Source organism: Belonocnema kinseyi, chromosome 8, assembly GCF_010883055.1.
Source record: "Belonocnema kinseyi isolate 2016_QV_RU_SX_M_011 chromosome 8, B_treatae_v1, whole genome shotgun sequence".
Classification (NCBI taxonomy): Eukaryota; Metazoa; Arthropoda; class Insecta; order Hymenoptera; family Cynipidae; genus Belonocnema; species Belonocnema kinseyi.
Genome location: NC_046664.1, coordinates 41,117,460 through 41,140,711, shown reverse-complemented (window position 1 = coordinate 41,140,711; position 23,252 = coordinate 41,117,460). Strand labels below are relative to the sequence as shown.

Genomic DNA, 23,252 nt, shown 5'->3' with positions numbered 1-23,252 from the left:
TAATATCAACAAGATAAACAATATATTTTTTAAATTTATAAATTGGCATTGCTAGATCATAAGAGGCCATAGAAAGGTTCTTCAATAGGTCTTTCGACGTGTCTGAAAGAAGCGAACAAACATTTCAGCTACGGAACTGTCGTATTCCTGATATCAACACAGCTTTTCTCATATAAAGCGAATACATCGATTTTTTTTTAAACAGCATTAATGGGTACTGATTCATCATAAAAGGTTCAACTATAGGTCAATCATTGAGTCTCAAAGAAACGATCGAATTCATTAGACATAGTATTGTCGAATTTTGAATATTAAAAAATGTTTCTTTTAAAAAATAAACTGCTTCTAAATGATCGATCTAACTGAAATTCCTATCAGACCTGGATATCAGTAGGAGCTAAAATTCGTGACAAACTTCATGATTATAACTTTTTTACTTGTCGAGACACGGCGGACAGAAAAAAGTGACATACATATGGATTTTTTTAAATTGTATTTTTGAACTCCTGGGCTCGAATTGTATCGAAATATGTCACCAGATTTTATTTGAAAATTAAAGTCATTACTAACCTCCCTCGATGAGGAAGCAATAAGAATATTGCAACCTGCAATAGAATAAAAAAACAACAGAAACGTTTCTTATTGAATGCTCATTAATAATGCACCGACAATGCTGAACAATTCATACTACTGGCATTAAATTTTAAATGACTAAAATCCAATTAAGATTAGGAAACTAAAGAAAAGTAAAAAATCAAAGCCAATAGTCACTTTCTATATAAATAAAGATGTAATTGAAGGAATTATGTTAATGTAAAAAATGATAATAACGATGTATAGTCTGTAGCAGAAATGTGGACCTCGGCTGATTCTACCAGCTGGAAGTATACTCTGCCATTCTCATGCTGTTGAGCGGTTGCTGATGAGTATACCCCTCGATCCGGCAAATTCAACCTGTGGATCTGAATGAATAAAAGCCAATGTCAATTTCAATGTCAATCAAGCAAACAGCAACGTGTGCTCGCGATGACTGGATCTAGACTCGAATTTTGACTGCAAAACAAGAAGAAGTCACGAAAAACATTCTATCGCAGACTGAAAAAAGTGCGTCATTAGTAAAAGCGAACGAGTATTAGCGTGTCTATCTGAAGAAAAATCGGTATTGTACATTTATGTGTATAAGTGTGCACCTGCTGCAATTCGACATTACATATTTCCATTCAAAATTTTAATTCACAGAACATATGAGTGTATTGAAGTTTCACTGTAACACACAAAGAGCGTTAAATATCATCATCCTTATATTCTATCACTTGGTTTAGATTTACCTTGGAAGGAAGACATGAAGCGAGAACGTTCTACGGGCGGTATCCAGTGTCCAACAATAGCGTACATGGCCGGCCACGTTAATCCCTGTAAATGTATTTTTAAAACAGAAATGTCTTTTATATATTTTTATTTGTGATTTCTCCCGAAAACTGCAATTAATATCAATTGAGTTTAGCTACTATATTGATTACGACTTTACGAATAATCGAAAATTTGGGAGTATTTATTTGCCCCGAATTGAAATGTCAGGAAACAACCTTGACCCAACAATATCTGCAACCCCCAATGAATTATGGGTGAGAGCCAAAGTTGAAATAACCCAGAAAATACGTTCTGTAACTGTTCCAGATAAAAAATGGAACTGTGCTCTATAACAGTTGTCACAAGATGGTGACAGAACATTTTTAGAACAAAAACGCAGAGTGTTCTAGAACACTGTGACAGAACTGTTCTCGAACTATGTGACAGCACTGTTCTGTAACAGTTACTACGGAATTGTTCTTGAACAAACTGATCAGAGACACTATATAATATTTGTTTCAAGTTTATTTTAGAACTGTGCCGTAACAGTGTTATATCGAAGTTCTAGAGCCCTATTATAAATGTGCTCTAGAACAAATTAGAAACAAAGATCAGTTCGCTATCACTATGGTCGAGCTGGCCCTTGAGAATATCCCTAATGTGGATATCTCGGACGTATAATTTTTGTTAGCCGAGACAGCGTACGCGCTATCCCGGATCAAAATATATCCATGGTGATATCAAAACTTCCGCCTCGCAGGATATTCCGACGGGTTATCTCTGGAATAACCCGGGACATAAATGGGGTCAAATCGAATATCTCGGGATATCTTATTGCTGTGAGGGGTACATAACACTATTCCATATTTGATAAATAACAGTTCTAGAACTGTCATAGAATTGTCCTAGATTTTTTACGATGCAGCGTACCAAAGTTCTAGAATTGTTACAGATCGGTTGTCATCGAGTTCTAGATCTGTTAAAGATTTGTCCTACAACATTTGTTATTGAGTTCTAGAATTGTTCTACAAAATGTTACAGATCGGTTGTCACAGTGTTCTAGAACTGTTAGAGAGTTGTTCTAGCGTATAGGGTATGACATAGTTACTTGCATGTTCGTAACCTATTACTAACATGTTCTAGAACACGTTCTTTTGCGTTCTAGAACAGTTACAGATCTGTTTTGTAACCATGTTTGCTGGGAATTAATTGTCAGTGCAAATTATTTTTAAAAGGGGCTTTGATTTGTCCCATTCCACTTTACATATTTCATGTTGTAATGCATTCATACTTACACTTGCAATACCCTGTATACTTCGCAGGGCTATCATAGCTCCGTAGTGAAGCTCAGCTGCACTCGGAATTAGTAAACTGCATATTGCGGTGAGTAATTGAGAACCACCAAAAACTGTTTTTGTGCCAAAATATTGTGTAAGGACTCCACCAACTACTTGAGAAAGAATGTAGCACCAGTAAAAAGAACTTATAATGGTCGACTGGATTGTTGGAGTCCAGTCAAATTCTCCCTCCTATTTAGATAAAGAATGATAAATTATTTACGTGCATTATACCGAGTAATTTATTTTTAAAAAATCAATGAAGAAAAATCGAAAAAAAAATTCAAATGACGTTTATGGGCATCCTGAAAGTCAGTTTTAAGCATGTTCACTACTTATCTCAACTCTTTGTAAAATTGTTGATGAACTCGAAAAAATAGACATTGTTAAATATAACAAACATCAAGAGAGAAATCTGAGGTGAATATAAAAAAAGTTTATTATGTTATTGTTTATTAAAGAATAATTGTTTGTGATTTTCTTTCGCTTTAGAACAAATCGCAATTCTGATTTAATCTTCATAATTGAAGGTTAAATTTTTTGTTTAAATAATTACCTGCAATTCTATTTGTATGAAGTTTATTGATAGGAAGCTAGAAATAAACTAGCTGTGTAGATTGCTAGGTATGATTTAATTTGTTAATTAACATTTTTTATCATGCTAATTTTATCTAAAGTGAAAGGGAAAGTAGAAAATCTCAATTAAGTCATTTTGAATAAATAATTCCATATTCAACTATTTTTTCTGAATCGCCCGAGATGCCACAGAATAATAAACTTGAAAAAAGTGCAAACCATTACTAACTTAGCTAAGAAGTGACTACTGTTCACACAAAAAGTGATCTGTAAAGTCAATAAAGCATTTATCTGCTCTAAAAATTAGATTTCATTACATATTACATTTTTACAAATTAAATTAATTTTTAAATAAAAAGAGAACTTTTAACTAAAATAATAAATCTTCAACTAAAAGAATGACTTTTTAACAGAAGTGTTCAAATTTTAACCACTATGTAGTTCAATTTTCAACTAAAAATATGAATTCTCGACGAAAAATGTAATAGCTAATATTTCATCCAATAAAGACGAATATTCAACAAAATAGTTGAACCCTGTGCCAAAAAATTATTGTTAATTTCCACACTCAACAATTGCATTGTTTACCGAAAACAAAATGAAATGTCTACTAGAAGACGTAAATTTTCAATGAAATAGAATTTTTTTAGCAAAAACATTTATTTTCAACCAGGAAGGTTTGCATTTTTAACAAAAAATAAACAAACAAAAAATGAAATGAAAACTTTACCAGAAAAATTGACGAATTTTCAAAAAAATAGTCCATTTTAAACCAAATCAGTTCACTCAGAAAAAATATTTTTTGATTAAAAGAAAAATATTTGTTAGCTCTAACCCAAAAACAAAGTTTCTTTGATTCAAAGAAATGGTTTTTTGTACTAATAAAAAATTTTCTTCCATTAAAAGTTATTTTCTTATCCTCAAGTTATCTTGTTGTTGTTCAATGAAAATAATCATGTTAAGAAACAGATTTTTTAATTTAAAACATATATTTCTCTAAGAGCTAAATTTACAACCAAATAGTTGTATTTGAACTGAAAAAATGAACTTTCTACCGAAAGATATGAATTTGTCAGAAAAAATTTGAGTTTTAAAGCTGAAAGGTTGAATTTTTAATTTACAACAAAAAGGTTAAGATTTCCAATCAAGGAAGGCAAAATATCAACAAAACACATGAATCTTCAACAACAACAATAATTAATTTTCAACCAAACAATAGAATTTGGAACCCAAAAGTTGCAATTTCAAAACAAGCGACGAATTTTAAACATTAAAGCCAAAAAGACGAATTTTTTAGAAGACTTGAATGTTCAACCATTTTAACCAAAAAAATGAATTCTGAACCGAAAATACATTAATAGATTTTTCAACCGAAACCCAAAAAGGCTCAACCAAAGTAGTTACACTCTTAAGCTATTAGCTGAATTATTAGCCAATAAGATTAGTTTTTGACCAAATAAGATGAATTTTGAACAAAATATTCAAATATTCAACCAAATAGTTACATTTTTAACTAAAAAATATAAATTTCAACTAAAAATGGAATAATTTACCTTTCAACCAAGCAGTTGACTTTTCAACGAAAAATGTGAATTCTCAAAACAAAAATTTGATAGTTGAATTTTCAACTAACGAAGATCAATAGTCAAGTAAAACTAAAAACGGTCAAAAACAATCACATCTAAAAACGAATTATCAATCAAAAAGTTACATTTTCAACTAATAAAATGAATTATTGACAAAGTAGTTCAACTGTGAACTCAGTTAATTAAAATAATTAATAAAAAATAAATACAGCAGTATAAATAAAGTAATAAATAAATAATAAATAAGCAGTATAAATACAGAATTTAGGAAAAAAAGAAAACGGGGAAGTTTCTTGAAAATAGAGAGCAAAACGTGTAAAATTCGATATTGATTAGTATTTCCATACCATAGATAATTATATATTTCAGACATAGAGTAATTTATTTATTTTTTTTAATGAAATCTAAAATGAGGCGGTTTAAAGTGGCCTTTTCTTAAAAAAGTGACTTTTCTTTAAAACGTGACTTAAAAGTGACTAATGTAAAGCGCAGATATATTTCTTGTTTCAAACTTCTTATATTTAACAATGTGGCTTTTTCAGTTAATTTAAATACATATTCTACATGTTATTGAATCTTGAGGTGAACAGTAAAGATCAGGTTCGGACCGTATCTTAAAGAATTTTAAAAGACTTGAGACTGGTTCACTGGTGCAAAAAAACATACAACTTCTTATACTGACTTAACTTTATCGAACATTAATAGTCTACGGTTATGTTCAGCAAGATGCGTAGACTGATAAATAATAATAACAGATAAGTTCAAGGAGAGCGATAATGTTCGAAGGAAATCAAGCAATCAGTGAGATAAAGCAAGTAAATCTAGGTAATAAATTTAGGAGATAAACTTACCTTAGGTTTTTCATTTGTAATATTTTCATTCGAGGGGTAAGATAAATTTGTGGATACATAACAATGAGTTGCTGTTGTGTTTTGATCAGCATTGAGTGGGGCTTTAGCCATGGCTACCATCGTGAGATTTATATCCATTCTCATAATGAAAGAGACGAGAAATCCAGAAAATGAGAGCAAATAAAGAACTACTCGTGCTGGCACCATATCTAGAAAAACGAAGTCAAAATGAAAAAAAAATATTTTTAGGTACAGTACAGTGGCCCCAAAATGTATAGGCAAATTTTTTTCTTTGAATTTTCATGTTTATCACTCACAAATTTGTTCGAATGCCCAAAAAAAATGCGTTGAAAAAAATGATATTTAGAGGTGTAAAGGTAGACCGAATGAGAAAGAATATTCTAGGTTTTTAAAGGCTCTTTTATATCATAGAATGGTTTCGTAGGCTATGAATGGATACAACACCTTCTTTTTAAGATAAGGACATTATAATAATATTTTTCTGAAATTGTTTCAAATATAAAGATATGCATGGTTAGAGGTTGCGAGCATCAAATGTACCTAAGATTTGAGATTTTCGTAGTTTTTTATTTTTTTTAAATGAACATATATTATAGTTTCAGAAAAATATCGTTTGGACATATTTTTTCTCGTGCTAAAAAAAGGACTCTTATTTTGTGTGCGATTGAATAATTATTAAATATGAAAAATAATTAATAATTACTTTTTAAATATAATTCCCATAAGTATGTTTTATATGGTTCCCAAAACCCCTATAAGTGCAAAATTGCATTGCAAAATTTGTTTGCAAAGTAATCATGAACCGGTAGCTAGGTCTCGGATACGAGAAAAAAATGAAATATTGAAAGTTATTTTTATGAGAAATGTAAAGAAAAATTTGTAAATATTTTACGAACAGTTCGAATTTCCTTGGAACATTTTCTGAAGATTTCAGACTTGAATATAAGGAGAAAATTTTATTTCTGTAATTAGATTTATATAATTTAAAAATTCGCAACTCGGAGTTTTCCAACTAATTTTCAATTTTTTAATTAAAGCGAGAAAATAATCTATTAAACTTAAGAGAAATAATTGCCTGAAGCATTTATTATTATTTATATTGATATTTTTTTCGAATAATGCTAAAAAGTTGTAGTTTCTTCTAAAATTTTCCACTTCTTGTCCATATTTAAATTAGAGTGAGTTGATAATTAATTAAAGTTAACAAACAATTTATTATTAATTTTAATAATATTCTCTTTGAACAATGTTAGAAAATTGTTTCTTTTTTAATTTTTCACTTCTTGTCCATTTTTCACTAAGCGCGAGGTAATAATTAATACAATTAAGAAAACATAATTGTTAAAAAAAATATTATTGTTAATAGCTATCTTGTCCTATATTAATGTTAGTTAGATTGCTATAAATTTGTATAGAGCTGATTTTATTCTTAAGATATACCCTGAGGCAAATAAAAACATTTAATTTATTTAAACAAAAAGTAAAAAAGATAGTAAAATGAGAAATATTTTTGCTTTAATAACCAAATCAAAAAACAGTACATATAAAAAATTAAAATATCAGAAATAAAATTCATGATGCATCAAAATTGGAACTCTTCTTTAACCCAGGTTCATGCCTTTTTAACAAATTCAGCCTAAGTAAGGTGTGCTGCTGCGTTCAATGTCTTTTGCATCCGGTTGAAAATTATACAATTTGGTAACTAGTCTCTAGAACTATGTTAACGTCGCCAATATGCAACAGGTAATGAAATTTGAGAACTTTACTTAAACTTTAACTAGACTGAAAACTATTAACTATACTATTTCAATACATTCAGTTTCAAATTACTTCGTTAAATATTTATAAATATAAAAAAATTATTCATTGTCTTAATTACTATTTTTTTTAATTGAATAAGGTAAAAATGGAATATTTTATACTAAAATAATATTTAAATAGGATTTCCAAATTAATAAAAGTGTTTAATTATAAAATTTATTCAATTTTGAACACTTTTAATTGTTTAAATTTAAAACTACATTTAAAAATTCTTTAAATTGAAAATGTACGCTGCAAAATGAAGACCCAAAATGGACAATTTTTCAAGAAAAAGAATTTAGGATTGCGCATTCTAAACTGAATAATTTCACAATTAAAATTAAAAAATTTCAAAAGATAAAAGCGGACTTATATTAACTTCCATTATATCATATAAAACGAAATTTATGATATTTAAAGAGATTAGATAGATTTTTCTCCTGGGAACTTGTAAAATTCTCGACAAAAAATAAATTCTGTCATTTGATGGTTTTTTCAGGTCTCAAAAAATTTCCGGTACCTTTCCGATTTTCCCGTCCAGCGACCACTTTGATTTTCTTTTATGGTTCAATCGCCAATTCTCTCTATTAATAATTTTAAGGTGTATTAATTTGTACAAGTCAGAAAAACACTGAAGTTTTTTATGATTCTGTTAGGTGCTTCAGAAAAAAAATTATTCTATGACTGTTATTGAAAGAAAAATGTGTTTTGTGTTTTTTATGATGCAACTTCCAAGCCTTTTAAAGATATTTAAAATTACAATGAAGGGAAACGAAACAAATGCTTATTCTTTTTTCTTAATAACGTTTTTCTTAATACCGTTATGGGTTTCTGCATTTTATGAAAAATTGGTTTCCTTTTTTATGTAATCTTTTTTGCAGAAATGTGATAACAAATTGTAGCGGAAATTTAAATTGCAGAATTTTACTTTTTCTGATCACCAATAACGAGTAACATTCCAAGGGTTTTCAAACGTAGGTATAATAACATTTTTATAGCAGAGAATAAAATTTGATCCAAATTTATCCTAAAATCATCCATAATTACCCCGGATGACTGAACGTATCTTTTTTCAATTCTTACCAATTAATCTTCGAAAAATGTGCTTCGGTGGTTGCTCGTAAATGTCAGGATCTTCGTAACTGCAAAGAACATGTCAAACATTTGGTAACTATGCGTAAAATGTTATCGAACGGTAGACAGGTCTGACGTGACCTACCTCTGAGATTCTTCCATTTTGACAATTGTGTCTGATGATGATAATTTTCGGCAGAAATTGTGTAGCGTGCTGCCGAACGAAGATCACCTTGGATTCTGGAAACGTAAAAAAAATATAATTGCAAATGCTTAAACATATTTCGTATATAATATTTGAAATTGAAACATCTTGGAATATTCCAAAAAATGTTAAGAAAATTAAAGATTATTTCAGAATGTTTTTAAATAATTGAAAGGTGTATATTTATGAATGCCTTATATATTGTTTTAAAGTTTTGTCGAATACTGTAAAATGTGGTGATTTAAAGTAATCAAAACTGAAATGCAAATTAAAGAACTTAAGGTGGAGCTCCCAAACGCTCAATATTTTATACGTATAAAATGCAAGCTTTTAATACTTTTCAAATTAACAAATTTAAATTAAATGCCGTTAAACAGCACGCTTTAAATTAGAACATTAATTAAATTTTTTAGTCCTTTTAAGTTAATAATGGTTGACTCGTTATTTATAAACAAAAGCTCATCCATTTAATTCGGATATTTAAAATTCTAACTTTTAAACTCTGAATTTAGCGGAACAACTAAAAACTGTCGATAAATAAAATTGCCGGCACAGGAAGAATCCGAATCTGAATAATTCCTTAATTATAAATAATAAAATAAATAATACGTTCATCACATAAAAGTATTTTATTATTTTACAGTGAACCCGAGAGATAGGGTCCCCAGAGTTTGTTTTTCCGAGATTTGTCGCGGCTCACACTTGACTGTTTACATTCGGACCTTTGCCTGGGGAGTTAGGTCGAAAGTCAGTCCCAAACCCGACACTCACTCTAGGGTTGACTGTATACTTTTAACAATTTCTTAATTTGTTTATATTTTTTGGATATTTTATTATGTCGACAAGGTTATTTCAGAAATATTCAATTCTCGGTGATTTTGCAATTAGGCGATTTTTTAAAAATCAGCGTTTTTTCTTTCAATATTGTCTTTTTTGCGAATTTTCCAGATTGTGGAATTTTATCGTTCGAGATTTTTCACACGTCCCTAAATATTCATCAATTTTGGTATGGTATTTTTGGTAAAATATGTAACTGTTTAATTGAAAATTAATCTTATTTAGTCAAAAATTGAATTACTTGGTTAAAGGTTGAACTACTTTGTTAAAAATTCATTTTTGCATCATTTTGGTTTAAGATTGGTCAGTTTAATCGAAAATTCACATCATTGGTTAAAGAATGAACTAATGTGTTGAAAAATCTCTTTTTTCAACCGAAAATTTAACTATTATATTGTTGGCTGAAAAAAATTGTTTAGGTTAAAGATTCAACTATTTTGTTGAAAATTCTTTGTTTTGGTAGTATTGAACTTTTTTTTTGATTAAACATACTTTATTAACAATTCAATCTTTTGGTTAAAGATTTATCACTTTATTTAAAAATTAATGTCTTTCGTTGAAAATGATTTTTTTTAATCAGAAAACTTATCTATTTTATTATTCGTTCAAAACTGAAGATTTTGGTTTCAACATTCAACTTTTTTATATGTATGTATTTAATCCCTCCCTTTTACGGGTTTGAGGGTCTCTGCTCCCTGTACATATATTTACAATTCCATCCTTAATCTAACTTAACTACTACTTATATACTACTCTTTCGCTTTACGTAGGATAAATAATAGTAACAGTAGTGACATTAATTCTTAAAATGAGCGAGCTTCCAGAGCTTCCGCTTCCTCTTACCATAAAAAAATGCATTTTCCACGATATTGAAAACAATTTTTGCTTTTTACTATCCCTTTTCAGGATCACCCGTATGGCTCTGCCCTACTCCCTTGCTTTCCCTTACTTCTTCCAACACTCAACTGTCTCTCTTCCTCTCCTGTACATCTCTCTAATACATGTGTCCATGACTCCATTTCATATTCACATACTCTGCATAAATTCTCCTCTTCATCCATCCAATATCTGCATGCTCTCACTCTTTCTCTCATTCTGAACCGTACAACCCTACTCCATTTTTCTTCCTTTTTTTTATCTTTTACAGATATTCTGGTTCCGTCAACCCTTTGACCATCATATACCATCTATTGTACCTCAAATCTATAATCTTTGTCTATCTATCTTCTCCTTGCTTAACTAATAGCTCTAACTCTATGTCCATAACCCCTTCTCGAATATTACACACCCTTCTCATTTTTCTCCTTTCTTCCTCCCATTTTAAATTTTCCACATTAACTCTCGCTTCATTGTTCCGAATTTCGCCGAAACATGCTTGTGCAATTCTATTTCCCTCTCCCCTTTTTAGCTTCTTTTCAAACTTCCAGGCTCTCTTAATTTGTCTAGTAATCATATTTTCTCTTCCTAACTCTTCGTTTAACATATATCCTGGGTAACTCCAGCTAACCCCCATTTACCACCTCAGAAATCGCTCATGCATGCTCTCTACTTTCCTATGTCCCTTCCATCCCCATATCTCCACACCATAACACAACACCGCCCACACCAACGCATCAAACAACCAGACCCTCATTCTCCAATCGTTCTTGAACCTTCTCTTTCCTATACCCCATACTTGGCCGATTACTTTACTCGCATATTCAATTCGTTTCCTCACCTGCAGCTCGTTTCCCCCTTCTGCCTCGAATCAAAAACCAAGGTAACAGAACTCCTCAACAATTTCCACTTTTTGTGTGTTCATCTTCCAAACGTAATTTATTTTGCTCTTTCTATTTCTGAAGCATATCACCTTTGTCTGCGTATGCTAGAGAGTATAGTTTGCTATTATCCAAAACCGTTCCTCCTTTCCCTTTCTCCTATAGCTTCTCCTCTAAGTCTGCCAGTAGGATATTAAATAGTAGCGGACTCAACGGGCACCCTTGCCTTAGACCTCGGCCTGTTTGGTTGAAAATTAATCTTTTTTGGTCAAAAATTAAAATCCTTGGTTGAGAGTTCATCTACTTTGCTCAAGATTAATTTTTCTGGTAGAGGATTCATCATGCAAGTTGGAGATTCATCATTTTGATTGAATAATCATATCTTTGGTGAAAAATTGAACTATTATCCTAAAAATTCATTTTTTTGTAGTTACTATACGTCCGGACACAAGCTATGCACCATTCCCTTTTCCAGCTCGTCTTACCTTTAGTAGCTCCGTATGTTTAGATACGGCCTTTTTTGCGTGGAAAATAATTGTTTGTTTTTCATTCAATTAAAATTTAACTATTCTACTAGAACTGAACTGTTTTTTATCAATAATTGAAATAATTTTTAGTTGACATATCGACTATTACATTTTTCAGTGACAGTGTATCTTTTTTAGTTGAAAATTCAACTACTTGGTTGAAAGTTGAAATACTTTGTAGAAAAATTAGAATTGTCGGAAATTTGACATCACACTTTTTCTACGGATCTCAACGTTTCGAGACCCCCTGAATCCGAAAATCATGTTTTTACGATGGCATCTGTCTGTCTGTCCGTCCGTCCGTAAGCACGATAACTCTCGAAAAAATGAACGAATCAAATTGAAAATTTTTGAGACCACTTTTTTCTAAATTTGAAAATTCTATGTGCGGATATTTATAGAATTAAAAAGAACAAACAATTTATCTTTATGACTTTTTTCGATGAAAAGAAAATTCTCAGAGTTCCAGCGTTTTCAAAATTTTTTTAATCAACCGAATACAAAATTTGAAGCCGAAAAATGCACGATATCAAAAAAAGTCAAGAGAAGAAAATTATTTCTTTTCGAAAGCCCTAGAAGATTATCATAACCAATTTTTGAATTTTCTTAAAAAATCGAAATTTCAAATTTTGATTGCACAAAAAATAATGGAAAATAAAAAATTCCATTTTGTGGACAAACTATGTAGGATATGAAAAAAGATGAATTAACAAAAATGGTTATACCAAAAAAGATCTACAACTTCGTTAAGAATTACTTCTTGATAGGATGCGTACTTTTTGTTTTGTTTGTGAAAAATAACGTTGAAAAAAAAATTAAATAAAAAAAATGTGTGGAAAAACGACGAAAGTTACGAGAAAAAAATCCAACAAAATCTGTTCACAAATGTCTGTCGGAAAACGAGCTCGCAGCGCGAGTGTCCTGATGAAAATGTGTACCTCAAAGCCTACAGAGCTTTGAGAAACTTAAAATTTTACTATACTTAAGGGCATGTGACACAGCTAAATACCTATATTACCGACCACAGTTTTTCAGTTAACTGAATGTTTTTTTGAACCTGAGAACTTTTTTTTGTAAATAAAATATCGAGCTGAAACTTTGGGAAATGTATTAGAGTGCAATAAAATACGTTTAGGTACTGCATTTTGGTAGAAACTTCACTGAAAATTATTTAATCTTTTTTCTGAACCTCAACATTTTTTGAACGTTCGAACTTTTTTATACATAAAATATCGGTCTCAAACTTTGAGACATGCAAGAGCCGAAAGAAAACTACGTTTAAGTACAAGGCTTAATAATAAAAGATGTAAAAAAATATATTTTAACAATCAATTCCAACGGCATCAGCCGGTAACGTTGTACACGAAAATACGAACCCTCTAGAGTCTCGCCTAGTGGCCGCCATGTGAATACTGCCATCTAAAATAGATCTTTTTGATAAAGTTTTTTTCAAGCATTCCAAATGCAAAGAATAAATATCCGAGCGTGAAGCGCGAGATTCAACCATCGCGCGCCCCAGGCGCGCTCAAACTTGTGGGCGAAGAATATGCCCGCGAAGCGGGCAGATTTTTTAGTTTAAAATTCAAGTATTTGGTTGATTATCATTATTTGAATAATATATTTAATTCTTGCACGATCATTCATTCTAATAAAAAGGAGGTGTTTCGGGTTTCAATCGTGTGAAAAACTACGAAACGTCGGCAAGATTCGTTTTTTCACACACAATCATTATTTTGTTGACAATCTTACTGTTTGTGTACAAATTAATTTTTGTTTCAAATGCAACTTAATTTTTTTGAGGACTGAACTATGTAGTTGCAAATTCGTACTTTTTAAAGAATTTGATTGCTTTGGATTTTAAATTTAAATATTTTTGCATTGAAGTATCAAAAATTTCATCTATTATAATTTTTCAACTTTTAACGTTAAAATTGGTGAGTTTTTAAATTGAGAACCGATACTATCTCACCTTCTAGTAAATAAATCATACTCAATTATTAATATTAGAAATACAATTTAATTTTAAAATCATTAATTAACTTATATTTACAGTTGATCAAGTAAAAAACTTTCATATTCAAACACTATTAAAATATATTATTTGTTTCTCCGGTTTCCTGGTCCAGAGGCCATCCTTAGAATTTACTGGAACTTTTGAAAATTTCACAGACTTTGAATGGACTCAATTTTCAAATGCAGTATAATAATAAATAAATTAAAAAATCCAATATCTTATTCTGTACAAAAATGAAACTTTTTCGATCCTTTTCGAAACTGATCTCTCGCTCATACATAAATTAAAGATTGTGATTAATCACGCTTATAATACTTAGATTCATATTTCATCTAATTTAAAATTTAGTCCGTCACATAAATGATTAATAATGCATTTTCTGATAAGAATCTATGCCTATATGTATGCATATAGTCAGCGAGAATTTGTATACTATGGCTTTTGAAAAACCAACCGGAAAATAACCGGTAGATGTATCGCAATAACGTGCGATATGTTCAGACCTTAGTCGAACGTATGTACTTTGCTTTATATAAGAGCCATTCCCTCATTTGTAAATAATTGCGACAATTAAGTCAGTTGCCTTGAGTTTGGATCTTGCTATTTTCCAGAGTCACGTTGAATTTTGTAAAACTGCCATATTATTTCTTTAAATAATTCAAAAGAAACTATCTCTTCATTGGGAAAAGATTATATCAGATTTAATTGGTCAGTTTCCGTGAAAATGAGGGATTATTCTAAGGAATAGCAGTTAATTTAATGGGGAGTTTAATAATTTATTAATAAAGTTTTCCTATGTGTAATTTTATTTATCTCGATATATTAAAAAACATATTGAAACAAAATAATACTTTTGTAATTTACAGTGTCGAGTTCAGTTAATTATTTAAATTGTTTTAACACATAATCTGGGAAATATAATACAATTTATAAGTCTTAATTATCTGCACAGATTTGTTTAAAATGGCAGTCTTTATTTATTATAAAAATATATTTTGTTGAATATTTCTAGTATTTTAATTGGTAAATAATTATTGTTAGATCTGACTTTTCATGTATGTGGCATTAGCCATTAACTAATGATTAATTTTATTATTGAAGAGTATAATTACAAAAAACTATTTTTATAAATTTATTATTACTGTTTAATTATTCGCCCATTTGTTCATAATTCATTAATAATTAATCAATAATCTACATTCCATTTGAAATTCATTGAAATTTCTCGAAATTTGAAATTTTATTAAATCATTTTAAACGTTTTTTAATACTTTCCAATTTTCTCTTAGAAATAAATTCTCCAAATAATTTCTCCAAATAAAAAAAAAAAAATGTGCAATTTTTCCATGAATATCAGGAAAACCTATACAAATTCTCAAAAGGCTTCTAAATCTTGTTTTAAAATCTTCAAAAATCAACGCTTCGTTTTCAATTTTTTGAAAACTTTTAAATTTTTCAATAAACTTTGCAGTATAAACGTGCGGACAGTCTGTATGTTTATGTACGTTTATGAAACGATCGAGTCTATACATACGGACCTGAAAAGGGAAAGGAATATATTTTATTTCTTAATTAAATAGATGCATTTTCTGTAAAAAAGATGAACCAAGTAGTGGAATTTTCATCAAAAAGTATGAATTCTCACACAAAAATGTAATAATAGGTATTTAAAATAAAAAATATTTTAATTTTTCACCGAACAGTTGAATTTCCAATTTCAAAATTCTAAATATCTCTTAAATTTATTCGAATCTTATCTAAAATTTTGTGATCTTACAAAATTGAACAATTTTGCTTTAAAATCTTCTAAATTCTCTAACGAAATTTTAGAGAATCATCCAACCGATTTTAAAACCTTTTTAAGTATTTTATCAAAATAATTTTTTTTTATAAAAAGTAAATTTAAATTTCCATATAGCTTAAATTTTATTCAAGCCTTTTAAAATTTTGAATTGTTTTTGAATCTTCTCAAAAATTCTAAAACTTCGATTGTCTTTTGAAATCTTTAAAAAATTTAAAAATTCCTCAAAATCTTCCACTTTAATTTTCACACAAAAAAGGTGAATTCTCAACGAAAAATTTAATGCATGATATTTCAATCCAAAAAGATTTTTATTTTTAATCATAAACAGTTGAATTGATAAACAAGACAAATTTTCAGAAAAAAATAGTTAAATCATCATCCAAAGAGATTAATTTTTAACCAACTGTATTTTTAACAAAAAAAAAATAAATATTGTCCAAAAGTGTCAAATTTTCTGCAAAAAATTTTACTTTATGAACCCTAAAATATAAATTTTCAACAAAAATATTAATTTTCTACCAAAAACAGGAATTTTTAACCTAAAATATTAATGTCCTACTAAAAAAGATGACTTTCAAACAAAACATGAGTTTTCAACTATAAAAATCGGTTTTAAATCAAAAAAGGAATATTAAATTTTCAATCAAAAAATAAGTTTTCAAACAAAATCTAAATCTTCCAAATATCTTCTGAAATGGTGTTATTTTTCCTAAAATTTGAACAAATTCTGAATGAGAAAAATTTCCTTAAAATGTTTTAAATACTTTTTAGAAAATATTGGAAATATTTTGGATTATTCTCTTAAAATTTATTTAAAAAATAAAAAATAATAAAAATTTTTTCCCGTAAGTTTGAGAAAATTTTGTAATTCTCTTGAAACTTAAAAAAATACAATTTTTCCAAAACTTTCAATTAATGTCTGGGGGTGTATCATTTCTAAATTTTGAATTAGAAACTTTTAAAATCAAAATTTTGAAATTGTACTTTTCAAAATGAACGATTGAAAATTACGTTTAAAATTTTTAAATTAAAAATTGGAAATTTTGATAGTATTATAATCTTGGGAAAGTTTCGAATGGAAAAGTTAAACCAAACCAGCCACCCGTGTGGAAAAAGCCCCATTTAGCCCTCTTAGGATGATGGCCCCCGGCAGGGGCCCGCGTGCAAAACCTACGAGGGCCATCGCGGAGAATATATTTTTGACACCAAAAATTGTAAGGTTTCATGTGTTCAGACTGACAAAAAATTAATTTCGGACGAAAATTAGATAAAACTTTTTTGAAATTTGAACTCAGAAAATATGGATGTTTCATAGGGGCTACGGCGGGGGCACCATCTCGGTTGCACTCATGAATCAACGATTAAAATTTATAAGTCGTAAGGGTGAATATTTTATATCCTCAAAAAATGGACATAAAAAAAAACGTTTAAAAATATGGTTCATGGGTTCTAAAATTTTCAAAAAATATAAGTACAACTGTCCCGAAAACAACTTTTTCTGTATTAAAAAAAATTCTAAATTCGATCTTTATGAAAAACTGTAAATGTTCATAAAAATGTACACTTTATGTCAATCTTAAACGTTGTAAAATGGTATAAGACACTTCAAAAACAAACCTTACACGAGAGTTTAAAAACTTTTATTATTAAGTGATCGTCAAAGTTTACGATAAAATTTATGAGTTCCGCCGTTAAAAAAAAATTAAATGTTCATAAAAATGTACATTTCCTATCATTGTAAAAAGTTGTAAAGTAGTCTAAAGATAAAAAAAAAACGAAATATTACGCGAAGAAAAATTGTAATCCATTAAAATTATTTAATTAATGATTATTTTATTGATATCCCTGTTAACAGTTTGTGTATTTTACATTTACATAACGTCATATAATGATAAATAATTAGAAAAAGAGAGCCTAAAATTTGGTAATTTAACTTTTCTGAACTGTAGCGTATTGAGATGGCTTTTTCATCGAGTTTTCAACTTTTAGGATTAGCGCAGTTGTTAAGATTCCTGACTGTTAGGTGATAGATTTAGGTATAGATATATAGGTTCGATACCCCGTAGCGTTAAAAATTTTATTTGTAATATAATGTTTAAAAATGTAAAATATGTATTCACTCTTAACAGGACTTATTAATATTTAAAGTCAAAATACTCTCAATCAGTTATTATTTATTTCTTAAATACCTTTTTTGTCAATTCGTTAGAGCATAGCAGTACGGCAATAGTAAGCACTGACGCAGCACTTTGCCCATTGTGAATTTCCTATTGGGCAGTACTGCGCCAGTAGCGATATCCAGTGCTGGACCCAGAGATGTGCCAGCACTGGCAAAAAAACAAACAAAAAAAACAAGACGGCTTCATGATGGCAACCATGAGGGAAGTCCATATTGGACCCCTATGAATTAGCATGTCGTTGCCATGAGGGGCCTCGCTTGGATTGCCCTAATAAATTCCACAAGGCATGAGGGCCATCCATGCTGGCCCCTACGGGGCTCCCTTACTTTTTCCACACGGACATTGTCACTTTTATAACGTTTTTAATGCAAATAATCTCAATTTGGGGTATAATTAAATGTAAAAACTTAAAATAGGAAAAATTTTTAATATACGAAATGTACAATTATAAATGTACATACACTTCCGTCGAAAATTGTTGTTACGACTAGCGCGATTACTATTAAATATCACTGCTAATAAAGATATTTTTGACAATTTGAAGATAAAATACAACGTGATAAGTTGAAGAAAGAAAGAATTTCTTGAATTTTGTATTTTAATTTCAACTCGTGGTATGATCTAGTAAAGTTGAAGAACAAATCTGAAATTTATACCAGAGTCTTTGAAGTCTTATCTTCAATTTGAGTTTAAAAAACTTACAAATTGACAGGAGTTTCCGAGATATGATAAAAAATGGCCGAGCTTGGATAAGACTTGGAAATTATTTGCCATATCTTTGGAACCCATAAAGACTTTTTAAAGTTTTATTAACCTTAATTAACAATAAGGTTTCAATAATTACGTTCTACCAATTTCAGTTTTATCCACAAGTTTTTAAATTCACAGCAAGAGTTGAAGTTAAGGTACAGAAACTGAGAAATTCTCGGTAATCACGTTCTCGTGGCTGACAACGGTCGACTGAAACTTGACGCAGACATGCTTGCACATTTTTAGTCATATCTCGAGAACCCGAGAACATTTTTTCAATATTATTGGTTTCAACTGAAGATAAGACCTCGAATACTATGTAATAAAAATTTTAGATTTTTGCTATACATTTTTTACTTTATGCCATAAGTTGAAGTCGAGGTATAAAATTCAATAAATTCTTGCATTAAAAAAAACCTTTTTGCGTGGTACATAACACTTAAAAAATAAAAAATACATTGGTTAGGAGTCATTCGACTCGAAATTTCATAAGCTTTCATATGGGTTCTTCAAAAAGCTTCTCGCTTCTCTTTTTGAACGGGTAACCACGTTTCAGTTTTGATTTTTAATCCTCTCCTGCTAGCTGTTAGATAATTTCCGACGATAGAAGAGATAATTGCATATTAAAAAAAGTTGTAAATGTAAAAATTGAAGTTTATTCAGTCTGAAATAGTGCAATTTTAAAATATGAAGAGTTTTAAATTGAAGAATTTCAATTAAAAATGTTCAAAAATACAAAATTGAATTTCAATTTGGTGGCATTAGGAATGGAAAATTTGGCAATAGACCACGAGCTTATATATTTGGCTATCATGTAAATTTATATTAGTAAACGATTATGGCTGTGACTGACAATTAGATTTGAAATCGATCAACATAAAATAGCGTAGGATTTTATAAACTGCATAAAAGTAATACAAAAATTAAACTCGAAAAATTACAACGTCTCTTTTCACACCTAAAATAAAAGTTAATGCCTCATTTATTAGCATAGGAAGTATTTCAGCTATTTTGCTCATTGAATGATGTGCTAAAGGAAATAATAATCAAAATGAGATAAATCAAGATAAAAGTGAGGTTTTACTTCCAAAGTCCAAACTCGCACTACCAAAGTTTATTCCCAAACAGAAATTGTACAATTGTTTCAAAATGGTGAAATTAGAAATTCTACTCTGAAAAATCATTTAGAATCAGGCTAATTTTATTTAAATAATTATGTGATCAGGAACATTTAAACTGAAAAAATGGAAACTGCTAGAATTCAACAATTTAATCATTCAAGCTCGAATTTTAGTGATTAAAATTGAACATAATTCTTTGAATTTAAATTATGAGAAATAAAAATTCCCCAATTACACCATTTTCATTGAAATTATTCGAAATTCAATATTATTTAGGTAGCTATCCTGCCAAATATTAAATATAAAAAAAAAAAGTTTGTCGAAGACTTTAAGAATACAAATTTTATTACTGATGGTATAAATTCAAATAAAAAACATTTATTATGCATACTTTAAAAAACTTGCAAATAATATTTTTTTAACAATGTTTTTCGCAAGTGAATTTTTTCTTACTATACCTTCTTATAGATTTAAAAAAATGGACACATTTTAATTACTGATCTCTTATTTTTTCGTGGGAAACATTCTATAAAACTCTAAGTTTTCCAATTTTGATAACAAATTTTTGAAACATTTTTTAAACATAATTTTCTTTAATGAACTATACTGGATAATTATTTACTTGTTTTCAAAATTGAAAATATATGAGTAAGAAGAAACGTTTTATCCGAAAAATAAGTCTTATTTATTAAAATACACCTATTTTTTTAAACTGGTAAGAAGCGACAGCAAGAAAAAATCAATTGAAAAAAATATTGTAAAATTACCATTTTTCGTGAGTGTTAAACTTTCTTTACGAAAAATAGTGGTTTTCTTGCATGAAACCCTCATTGTTGGAAAGACAACTATCTCAAAGTAAAAATATTGAGCAATCAACAATTAGTAATCCAATGTTCAATTTAAAAAGGTTGAATGATTTAGTAGTGCGATCCTGCAGATACGAATAGCTTAAATGTTATACTATAACATCAAAATTAATATAAATATCAAAGATGATTTGAAACATAAACAATTTCGTTTGAAAATAGTTTGGAAATAGAAGTCAAAAGCAAATTTAAATTTTATATGTGAAAATTAGAATCTTTTCATTCTATTTCAATTGTGATAGTTTGAGCTATATTAAATTTAAAGGTTTTAGCTGTTAAAAAACTGATGTCTAGAAGAAAGGAGATATGGAGTTTAAAATTTAGAAAATGAAATAAAAGGAACTAAGAAAGGCTTACCTAGTTAGAAATGTTTATAATTAAAAAAAAAATTCCGTGAATATTATTTAAAAAAATATATAAACATTTAAGTCCAGATAAACCGTTCATAAGTGCATTTAATTTAATTTTCCAAATTTTCAAATCAGTATTTCATTTCCCGTAACTAAAAAAATATCGTCATGGTAAAAAAATTTTATAAGATTCTGGATTTAAAATTAGATTTATAATGATATTTTTTAAATATTAATTTCAAATCGAAAACGTATACCAATTTGGTAAATTATAAATTTAAAAAACTCTGATTATAAATATATTATTTCTTCTTTTATTTGTTGCAAGTACTTTCTTTACTATTGTATTATAAAATTTCGCGTTTTAATTATTATTTTCTAAATAATATATGAAAGAAAAACCTTGAAATAGCAAGCAAATTTTTTGCAGTGAGCGTTTGACATTTGCCATTTTTATCCCAAAAGAGAAAGTAAGTGAATTAAAAAAAATCCACTATTTCTGAGACCACTAAACCCAAAAACATATTAATGTCCACACATATTTCCTTACTATGTCCTTCATTAACAAATATTATTTACTAAAATTTTTTCCATAGATTGTTGAGCTAAGTATGTAGTTTGCAGTAACCCAATTTATAAGCACTAATGAAAAATTCCAACACGAAGCTCATGAAAGCGTTCTAGAAATTCCTGATTAAAATAGGGGAGCTCTGGAATAATCTCAATATTAAGTGAAGAGGGCTGAAAAATCTATAATGCAGAAGTTTTGCAAAGTATAAAAAATTAAAAATTTATTTATACCGACCAAAAAAGAATACCTTTTCACTAAAAAAAATAATTTCAAATTCAAAGGAAGAATTCTAAACTAAACAGATTAATTTTCGACATATAAAGATAACTTTTTAACAAAATACGTAAATTTTCAACCAAATAATTTAAATTATCAACAAAATAGGTAAATTTTAAACCGAATTGTTAACTTTCAACCCACAAAGATAAATTTTCAACCAAATGGTAGAATTTTCGAACAAAAAAAATTAAGCTTCGACCAAAAGCGGTTGTATTTTTAACCCAGTAGTTCAATTTTCGAAATAAAAGTCGAATGTTTAAGAAAATAGTCAGAGGTTGAATTTTAACAAAAAAATTAAATTCTCAAAAAATAGTGAAATTTTTGACGAAATAGTTGACTTTTTAACCTACAAAGATGAATTCTTAACAAAAAATGTAATATTTCATATTTATCCAAAAAAAGAAAGAATTTATACTGAAAGGGATGAATTCAAAACAAAATCAGTGAATTTTCAAGCAAATAATTAAATTTTCAATAAAAAATGACAAATTCAAAACCAAAAATTTTAAAGTATAATTTTCAAGGGCTAAAGATTTTTCAGTAAAGGAAGAAACATATTATCCAAATTGTTAATCTTTTAACCCAAAATACGATTTTTCCGTAATGTAGTTTAATTTTTAAACCAAACATATGAATTATCAGCAAAAAGCTCATTTGCAACTAAACAGTAGCATTTTTGACCAAAAAAGAGGAAATTTTAAACCAAGAAGATTAGTCTTCTACAAAACAAGACGAATTTTCCGAAAAAATTTCAATTTGCAATGAAAATTGAAAAGTTAAGTTTAAAGTTGAGAACATTAATTGTTTACCGAAAAAAATGCAACTAGACATATGATTTCTCAACTAAAATCATTTTCTAAGAAAGCGGTTCAACCTTTAACCAAGCAGTTAAATTTTTAAAACATGAATTTTTAATTAAAATTTTGCAGTGCATTTTTGAACCAAACAAAGATTTAATGTTTAAATAAAAAACAGTCGAAATCAATTCGAATGTAATTTTTATTAAATCAGATGAATTTTCAAGTAAGAAATACGAATTTTTAAGTGTTGAATTTTTCACCAAGAAAGATAAACAGGTACATTTTCAACCAAATAGATAAATTTGTAGAAAAATAGTCGAATCGAACGAAAAATTCCATTTTCAAACCAGAAATATGAATTTTTAACCAAACAGTTTAATTTTCAAACAAAATTTAACTTCAAAAATACACAGTAGTTGTATTTTGAACCAAATTTAATTGACATTTAAAATAGAAATAATTTTCAACAAAATATTCAAATTTTAAACAAAAGCATTAAATGTTCAAAAAAGCAGTTAAATTTTTAACGAAACAGTCGACTTTTCAACCGATTAAATTAAATTCTTGATTAAAAATGTAATAATTGATATTTCAAC

General features: G+C 28.6%; 1 protein-coding gene across 3 annotated transcripts in view; it reads right to left on the bottom strand.

Annotated features, from left to right (window-relative positions):
- LOC117178882 (sialin-like) overlaps window positions 1–23,252 on the bottom strand; it is a 63,079-nt gene that overhangs the window by 23,869 nt on the left and 15,958 nt on the right. For 2 of the 3 annotated variants that reach the window (XM_033370407.1, XM_033370409.1), the window contains exons 2-6: window positions 8,741–8,835; window positions 8,605–8,663; window positions 5,701–5,909; window positions 2,646–2,879; window positions 1,329–1,413 (exon numbers count right to left, since the gene is read on the bottom strand). In XM_033370407.1, coding sequence (XP_033226298.1) covers window positions 1,329–1,413; window positions 2,646–2,879; window positions 5,701–5,909; window positions 8,605–8,663; window positions 8,741–8,757 — 604 coding nt within the window. In that variant the 5' untranslated portion in view covers window positions 8,758–8,835. Of the gene's footprint in view, window positions 1–1,328; window positions 1,414–2,645; window positions 2,880–5,700; window positions 5,910–8,604; window positions 8,664–8,740; window positions 8,836–11,354; window positions 11,400–23,252 lie in introns of those variants that run through there. The other variant, XM_033370408.1, reaches the window with a different exon arrangement.